The following is a 9,179-nucleotide window of genomic DNA, read 5'->3' as shown; positions in this document are numbered from 1 at the left end:
ATGTGATTCACAGGGATTCTTTTATCATGTGATACATGATAAATACATCCAATGTTATATGTCAATTTAAAAAGTAACTTACAAAATGATAATTACTTTATACCTAGCTTGTCCAACCCACAGGTGACAGGCCGCATGCAGCCCAGAACAGCTTTGAATGTGGCCCAACACAAATTTGTAAACTTTCTCCAAACATTATGAGAGTTTTTTGTAATTTTTTTTAGCCCATCAGCTAGTTCTAGTGTTAGTGTATTTTATGTGTGGCTCAAGACAACTCTCCTTCTTTTAATATAGCCCAGTGAAGCCAAAAGATTGGACCTCTCTGCTTTAGACCAAGAAAAAAGACACCCCACATTTGCAATGCTTAAAAACACTACCAGCCACGCAAGAAACATAAGACTGTCAACTTCCAATCCTTCTTGAAGCAGCGGAATTCGCTGGTGATATCTGACGGGTGTGGTTACTTCTTGGAGGAGGTTGAGGGTTTCTAAGGATGAGTCTTTGTGACTGAAATATTGTCAATGTCATTGAGCCTTCTCATTATTTCAACTATTATTATTCCAGGTCATCGATGTTCTGCCTGACCATTTTCATCCTGGGCCTGACTTTCCTGGAATTCCCTGGATGCTTGCTATTATTGTTGTTTCCCTGGGAATTTGTTCACTTGGCATTTTCTTCTGGAAAACTAGCCTTGGTGTGAGTATACTAACTTCCTGTAGAGGTATACTTGTAATCATAAATAAGAAGAAATTATTTAGAACAATTTATGGTTCTGGACTTCATTAGAAATATTGGGTTTTCCAAAAAATTCAGGGAAATGATTTATTAGCATAAGAATTATGAAGATATCTACCATTTACATTATGAAAATTAAATAGATTGGTGTTTGTTTAACAGGATGTCAACAGAGCTTTTGGTCAAATATCTTTTTTACCTTTGTGCCCTTTATCAGAAATGGATAAAAGATAAATGCTGGAGTCATTTTCACTCTGCCTATTTCAGGACACTTTTGTCTTTTCCGACAGCGCCCTCTCCTGGCCTGGCCTCTGCTCTGTGGGTTCTCTGCTCTGTGGGTTCTGGGGTGCCTTTTCTGTTTTTCAAAAGCAAAATCGTCCTTATGAGCTTCCAGGCTTCTCCATTCCCTGCTAGTCATCTTTGGTGGCACCTGCAGAAGCCATGAATGCTCAGGGCCCGAGGGCTGAAGGGCTTTCACTGTTCTGTTTGCAGAAATAACACGAGAAGATGCCACTGACCTCCACTGCTGTAGGTCTCATGACCCAGGGGGCCCTGACTGACCCATTTTACTCCAATATGCTGGGGTCCGCTTTCCAAAATATGTAGGGTGTTCTTTTTTGCATGATTTTATTTCTCTTCTGCCATAAGGTAGGTGATTAACCTTTAGAATATCTGCTGTAATCCCAGAAGTAAAAAAACTGAAAACTCATTAATCCAACATTAGTATGTGCAATTTTGAATACTCTTCGAAAAAGCCAATTCCATAATTCATCGTAGTCCCAGCTCTGTTGGTAGCTGCGTTGTGCAAAATCGCCCCCACCCCCACCCAGTGGTGCCCTTGATCTCATATTCTAGGTGTCAGAGGTTCTACATTTGCAATAGAAAATGTGCCCTGGCTGTGAGGTAGTGAAGAGCGAACGTCACTCATTGCCTACAAGGACAGTTCCCAAGGAAGACCTTCAGTGATGCTCAGTGAAGCTGATTCTCATGTGGCCTCTGTAGTTTCGACAGCTGCTGCGTCCTCTGACCACACATGATGGGACTTGTACACTTGAAATTAAACACATTTTTAAAACTTCTGTTGTTTAGAAATCCCCCCTCATTTTTCCATGGACAAACTTATTTTTTATGTCATAGTGCACTTACAATTTGGTATTGCCTGAGAGTTAAAAGCAATATGACAGCTGCGCCAAACTCACCTCTCTACATAGGATCGTCCTGTGAGAAAACCCTCTCCCAATTCCCCTGCAGGTCTTCAGGAATCCACATCTCCCCAGAGACCTTTGTGCCCACAGGTGGCGCCTCCAGAGTGGAGAAGACCCTTTGTCAAGAAGGGAAGCAGAGGGGGGATGAGAGGGTCCTGCAGGCAGAGCTGGAATCGGGTTCCTCTCTGCCTCTTGGAAGCTGTGTGACGCTGGGTGAATTTTCTCCTTCCTTTGGGAGCCTCCATTTTCTTAGATTTGGAGCAGGGTGGTCACACTGACCTTGCAGAGTTCTGAGAATCAGTGATAGGACATGAAAGGCCTGGAGAACATTCTCTTAAGAATAGCTGTGACTCATGTGTGAGCAATGGGCTTTCCATTCCTCTCTTTCTGTTTATCTGATGCAAGGAGCATGCTCTGGTGATGATGGTGAGGGAGGAATGAGGATAGACACAGATGCCCCTGCGTCAGAAACATGCTGCTTTATTACTGCGGAATGACTCTGTCTTCCCTGGGACAGGTCCCCAGCCTGCCTACATTTGCAGACAGACACAGTGACGTGTGGGGACAGCAGTTTGTCCCATGAGTTTTTTTCACTCCTCTGCTGTTAGCAGGACTCAGTGGAAGGGAGACTTTATGGCACTGATGCTGCTGTTGAGGAACCTGAAGAAGGGGAAGGTGCAAGAGACCATCACCCGCAGCATGAGGTGCAGCTTGTGTTGGTCTTGGTGTTTTGTCCCTCATATTATATGTTTCAAAACATTTCTTCCTCTGCCTTGCAGGTCAACATGGCTGAACAGGAGCCTTGTTCTCTGTCAGAATCGCCTTACTTGCCCTACCTCATGGCTGGCCCTTCCGGACCATTGATGGGCTGCCAGCCACCTCCTCCACCTCCGTGTCCTCTGGGACGTCAACCACCCTCTGCAACTGAAGGTTTTCTGGGACCTCTGATACGTCCTCCACTCGAACACCCTCTGGGACCTGAAACACCTTCTCCAGCTGAAGGTTTACTGAGAACTCAGACACCTCCTCCACTCAAGTTTCCTAATGGACCTCAGCAGTGTCCTCCACTCGAGTGTCCCCTGGAACTTCAATCATCTCCTCCACTCGAGTGTCCTCTGGGACTTCAACTACCTACTGCACTTGAGTGTCCTCTGGGACCTCAACCACCTCCTTCACTCGAGTGTCCCCTGGAACCTCAACCACCTCCTCCACTCGAGTGTCCCCTGGAACCTCAACAACCTCCTCCTGTACTAGAGGGTCCACTGGGACCTCGACCACCTCCTGCACTCGAGTGCCCTCTGGGATCTCATCAACCTCCTCCACTGGAGTGTCCTCTGGGACCTCAACTATCTCCTACAACTCTCTGTCCTCTGGGACCTCGACCACTTCCCGAAGCTCTTTGTCCTCTGGGACCTCATCCACCTCCTGCAGCTGCCTGTCCTCTGGGACCTCATCCACCTTCTTCTGCTGTGTGGCCTGTGGGACCTCAGCCTACTCCTCCACTTAGTAGCCTGTGGAGCCTCAGCCACCTCCCCTGCCTGGGTGGCCTCTGGCCCCTCCCCAACCACTTTCACATGAGTCTCCTCTGGTACTTCAATAGTCTCCACTCGTGGCCTTGGGACTTCAGCCACCTTCTCCACCCAGGTCTCCTCTAGTACGTCAGCGACCTCCTCCACTTGGCTGGCCTCTGCTATCTCAACCAAGTCCTTCACCTGAGTGTCCTCTGCGACCTCAGCCACTTCCTGTACCCATGTGGCCACTGCGACCTTGACCACCACCTCCACCTGCACCATTTGGTTTGTTTTTCTGAACAGTAGAAACTGACTTGTGAAATGGATTCCTGTTTCCTTTGTTTAGGTGAATGGGAATGTCACAGATGGTACTGCAGGGCTCTGTAGCGCCATGGTAACACTGGCTGAAGATGCGGTCACTTTTCTCAAGTTTCTGAGAGTACACTCTCGGTTGCATTATTTCCTCATCATGACCTTGGCAGCAAGGTTCTCTTGTAGACGAGGAAATAGTATTTTTTATTTTAGGGGGACAAAGTCTCGCTCTATCACCCAGGCTGGAGTCCAGTGGCGCAATCCTGATTCACTGCAACCTCCGCCTCCAGTGCTCTGGTGATCCTCCCATCTAAGCTTCTGGAGTAGCTGGTACTACAGGCCTGCGCCACCATGACTGGCTAATTTTTTTCTTTTTACTTTTTGTGGAGACCATGCTTCACCATGTTGCTCAGGCTGGTCTCGAACTCCTAGACTCATGCCATCTGCCCACTTTGGCCTCTCAAAGTGCTGAGATTACAGGCATGAGCCACTGTGCCCAGCCAGAGATTGCTTATAGAATCCAGAAATACCAGTTCTGCAGGCGTGTATGGAACCTGGGCCATAGGACCAGCTCTGTGAGGGATGAGACCCATCCCTGACTTGCAGGGTATCCTGTGTCCTGCAGCAGAGAGACCCACACAGAGCCTCTGACCACTCCTAATGGAAGCACAGGTGAAGGGACCCAGGGTGCAGAAGGCAGAGACAGAATCTCCTGGGAATAAACAGGAGGCTGTGGAAGAGAAGGATGAAGCAAGGAGGTGTCACATGGGGCCTTGTTGCACTCAGGTGGAGCTGGAAGGCTGCTCCTGGCCGAGCAAGCACTGTGAGCAGGGGTGTGGAGGCTGCATGACTGCCACACAGAGCCCCCGTGGGAGAGCTCAGATGCACCGTGCGCACAGGGAATTACCGCCGCCAGCACTTCCTTGTTGCCCTACAGCCTTTAGTCCATTACCTGTAGGAAAGATGAATCTTTCCCCGGATGTGTGGAGGCTTTGAATCAGGGTGAGTTAATGCCTCGAGGTCTGGGAAATTTCACTTGGTTGTCAGGGGCCCCTGTCTCCCTGAGTTTTTAGGCCCAAGGAGACTAACAGTGAGGATGGGTCAGGTGCAGTGGAGCTGTGGCCTTGGCCTTCAGAATGAGGCCACCTCTGGTGGGGAAATCAAGGCCCATGCTGAGCTGCTCTGGCATCGTCTCATCCCCAGCACCCTCTCCTTCTGCGACGCCCAGCTTTGCATCTCCCACGCTTGGCGTGCAAACTCCTCGCCCTTCCCTGTGTCCCTGCTGCCTGAGCCCAGACACCAACTCTCAGTGGGACTCAGAGCCCCAGCTTCCTTATAAATGAGCCAGGAATGATGTGGTTATGAGGTCATTGTGAGGACTAAGAGACCAAGCCTATAAAGAAAGCATCTTGCAAAATAGCTGGTAGGTGTTAGACCCTCACCCCTCTCGCTGGTTAAATGAAAATATTCCCACTCAGAAGATCAGCAAAAGATATTCACCGAAGTTCATTAAATAAACCTTAGGGTGTAACAGCTCAGGCCCGGGGTTTCCAACCTCTGTTATAAAAGATAAGGGAAAGCACCTATATCCAAGACTGAAATTCAGATCCTTACGAGATGAGGAAATTATGGGAATGCATACACAGTTCACCTCTGAGATCTGTATCTGTGATCTGTAGATAATTATTCTCCATGATATACAGACACAGATGCAGCCACCCACAGATGTATTCAGCAGAGGCACAGATATTTTATAGAAGACAAAATGTATGTTGGGCAAAAGAAGATCACATGGAAATAAACCAGAATCCTGTTACCTTACAGGACCGTTGGAAGACTCTCCTGAGCCGTGATATCTTGGAAGAGTATCCAACGTGTTTTATGCTCCGTGCCCGGTGCTGCCTCCTCTCCCTCTCATTTCCATAGTGTTTCCCTTAATAAACATTCGCAGTCCTATCTGTCAGGGCATCTGCTTCCTGGAGGACCAGCCCACACCCCAGGGTGTACCGGGTGTGACTCCTCATACACTGTTCAAACCCAGGCAGATACTGCCTTGCTGGCCACAGAAGCAGGGTTAGCCATTGGGTAGTGTTGACTGGGAGGGGCCCGAGGGGGCCTTCTGGGGTGGGGGAACATCCTGCATCAAGCCATGGGTGGAGGTTGTGCTCATTCATTCTAGATATAGTCACTGTGTGCCCAGTGGCTGCCAGTGGTGCCTTGTGAGCAGATAGACAGGAAGATATCCCCATGAGGTGGCCAACGTCTCATGACAGGGAAGAGAATGGGGCCCAGCAGCAGCTGTGGAGCCAGCGAAGAGCCACACAGAGGCTCAGGGTTTGTCATAGCCTTTTCCCCACTGAGCCAGCTGCCCCCAGGAGCACCAACTCCAGGCAGCTCTGAGGAAAGCTGAGCTGGGAGCAGACATTTCTCAATAAGTCCTCTACCCCCCACCATCTTTCTGTAATGTTTTAATTACAGCACCTGCACACTTGTGGCCCGCACCTGTGCTGCCCTCAGGTCCATGTAGAGTGCACCAGCCAGTGCCAAAAGCCACCTGCACTGGCTCCATGCTTCAATGCCACCAGCGGCCATGAGCATAGCCACCAATTTCTCCCTCTTCAATGCCACCAGCGGCCATGAGCATAGCCACCAATTTCCACCTCTTCAGTGCCACCAGCGGCCATGAGCATAGCCACCAATTTCCACCTCTTCAATGCCACCAACGGCCGTGAGCATAGCCACAAATTTCCACCTCTTCAATGCCACCAGCGGCCGTGAGCATAGCCACCAATTTCCACCTCTTTTTGGTACCATGAAGACGAATCTTGACAATGAGAGCTTTTTTCAGAATGGGAATTGGCAGAATGGCTACAGAGACCTCTTTCTGCACATCAGAAGACCCACACAGAGGCCCCTCTGGAAGCTGCCATCTCTTCCAAAGGATCCCGCCTTGGCCAGCCTGATGAGCCTCCTGAGGCAGATGCACTCTCTCAACACAAAGTGTCTGCCAGCCTCCAGCCTCCACTTGAATGGAGCAGTTACCCCAATGAGTGATTTCCTCTGAGCTGGAATAACCAACTGAAGGAACAGGCCCTCGGTAAAATGTGGATGACCTGCCTGCCTGCATGATTGCTGGGGCTGGAGGCTCCAATCACAAGCGCTTCATACTCATTAGATATCTGTAGCTTCATATTTGTTATGAACAATTTTTCTTTGTCAGATCCATTTTGAAATTTTTCATCTAAGGGGTTACTGAAAATGTTTAGTCCCATGAATATCAACAATATAGTAAACATATGGGAAAGTGCACCCATATGTCAACTCTGAAATAATTACAGAATTTACATATTTGAGGAAAATCTCATAGCTCTAATTAGGTAGAATTCACATGGAGGCAGGTATCTTCATGCAAACACATATAAAGAAACAAACAAGCCGAGCACAGCTGTGGTATGAACCCCAAAAGTTGGGGTAGAGATGAAAGGGCGAGGGGGAGTGTGGTTACAGACTGTGATTTAAGGGGTTCCAGGAAGGACTTACTGAGAATTAGGAGGTTTTAGTAATTATAAGATGGAGAGCAACTGAATAGTTATACAAAGAGTAATCACAAAGATATAAATGTAATTTGTTGTAGGGTTAAAATTTGACGACCCTACTAAATGAAGTATTAGGTCTGTGCAAACGTAATTTCTGCTTTTGCCATGACTTTTAATTGCAAAACCAAAATTACTTTTGCATCAACCTAATATTAATTCATCTACTCCAATAATTGCCATATTCTTATCATTACTCTTGTCTCCGTTAACTACTACAGATAAATTGTGTTGCCACCCACATTAGGATATTATTTCTATCTCTACTTCATCTAACTCTCAATAACAAAATAGATCACCTGTTATGATTACTCCTGTTTTACAGATGGAAAGAGCGAGGCCCAAAGAATCTGAGTAATTTGTCAAAGGTGTCCGTTTAATTATCAAGATTTGTTTCAGGCCCCTCCTCAATTCCACCTTTCTCTCTCTTTTTAACGTCCCATCTATTTTGTCACATTCTCAGCCATAATGCCAGAACTGTCTCAATCTTCAATTCCCATCACATGGGTAATTTGATGTTCCCCTTTTTTTCTGTAGTTCTTCTGAGATGCCTCTTGTCACAATCAGGACTTACACCCACATCACCACAGCTGATGATCACTTTCTTGTTCTCGGCTTATGGGGCCCTCAGAAGCTTTCAGCACAGTTGCCAGCTCTCCCCTGATGATATGGTTGGATTTGTGTCCGCATCCAAATCTCATGTTGAATTATAATCCCTGGTGTTGGAGGAGGGGCCTGGTGGGAGGTAACTGGATCATGGGGGTGGATTTCTCCCTTGCTATTCTTGTGACAGTGATGAGTTCTCACAAGATCTGGTTGTTTAAAGGCATGTGGCTCCTCCCCTTCACCCTCTCTTCCTCCTTCTCTGGCTTGTAAGACTTGCCTGCTTCCCCTTCACCTTCTGCCATGATTGTAAGTTTCCTGAGGCCTCCCCAGCCATGCTTCCTGTACAGCCTATGGAACTGTGAGTCAACTAAACCTCTTTTCTTTATAAATGGCCCAGTCTCAGGCAGTTCTTTACAGCAATGTGAGAACAGACAAATAGAAGCCCTGACTCAGGCCTGCTTCTCTCTCATCAACACTTCCCTGCACTGCACCTGCCTCTCACCCAACTCTCATGCTCACGCTGACAACCAATGTTGATCCAATGTTTAACCTCCAATCTTCTCCAGTTTCGCTTCTAAAGAAATGCAAATCCTGCTCACATTCATGATTCATCTCTCTGGTATTCAATCCCACTTGGATCCATTAATTCCACTTCTCGATATACATCTAAAGGATTTGAAATTAGCACACCAAAGACGTCACTAGACTCCCATGCTCACTGCAGCACTGTCCACGATCGCCAAGATATGGAATCAACCTAAGTATCCATCAAGGCATGAACGAATGAAGAAAATGTGGTACATATGCACAATGGAAGACTATTCAGCTTTTAAAAAGAAGAAAATCCTGTAATTCACAACCACATGGATGAGCCTGGAGGACATGATATTAAGTGAAATAACCCAGGCACAGAAAGACAAATACCACCTAACCTCACTCATCTGTGGAAAATTTTTAAAGTTGAACTCATAGAAGCAGAGAGAAGAATAGTGGTTACCAGAGGCTGAGGTATGGAGAGTGGGGTAAGAGGTTGGGGAAATGTTGGTGAAAAGATATAAAATTTCAGTTGGACAGGAGGAATAAATTCAACGGACACATTGTACAGCATGGTGACTCTAGTTAATAACAACATACTGTATTTTCAAAAATAAAAAAGAGTGAAAGGGTATATAATACAATGATAAGAAGGACAGAAAATAAACAAATAAAAATAAATC

The 9,179-nt window shown here is 47.0% G+C and overlaps 1 protein-coding gene across 2 annotated transcripts; it reads left to right on the top strand.

Annotated features, from left to right (window-relative positions):
- The first annotated feature begins 570 nt into the window (after positions 1 to 570).
- Positions 571 to 6,849, top strand: LOC134731182 (basic proline-rich protein-like). Of its 2 annotated transcripts, none has more exons than XM_063608059.1 (3): positions 571 to 696; positions 2,720 to 4,765; positions 6,242 to 6,849. In XM_063608059.1, exons 1-2 carry the CDS (start codon positions 625 to 627, stop codon positions 3,593 to 3,595), a joined length of 948 nt encoding a protein of 315 aa, XP_063464129.1. In that variant the 5' UTR covers positions 571 to 624; the 3' UTR covers positions 3,596 to 4,765; positions 6,242 to 6,849. The 2 variants fall into 2 exon arrangements, with proteins under 2 accessions (XP_063464129.1, XP_063464130.1); XM_063608060.1 differs by lacking the exon at positions 6,242 to 6,849 and adding an exon at positions 5,588 to 5,718.
- The last annotated feature ends 2,330 nt before the right edge of the window (positions 6,850 to 9,179 follow it).

This window comes from Pan paniscus, chromosome 9 (assembly GCF_029289425.2).
Source record: "Pan paniscus chromosome 9, NHGRI_mPanPan1-v2.0_pri, whole genome shotgun sequence".
Lineage (NCBI taxonomy): Eukaryota > Metazoa > Chordata > Mammalia > Primates > Hominidae > Pan > Pan paniscus.
The sequence above is the reverse complement of the archived record's forward strand: the minus strand, read 5'-3'. Positions and strand labels throughout refer to the sequence as shown.

Excerpts from the sequence above, each read along its gene's own strand:
- LOC134731182 (XM_063608059.1), top strand. The coding sequence starts at position 625 with ATGCTTGCTATTATTGTTGTTTCCCTGGGAATTTGTTCACTTGGCATT. Across the intron at positions 697-2,719 it reads TCTGGAAAACTAGCCTTGGT|GTCAACATGGCTGAACAGGA; the intron begins GTGAGTATACTA and ends TCTGCCTTGCAG.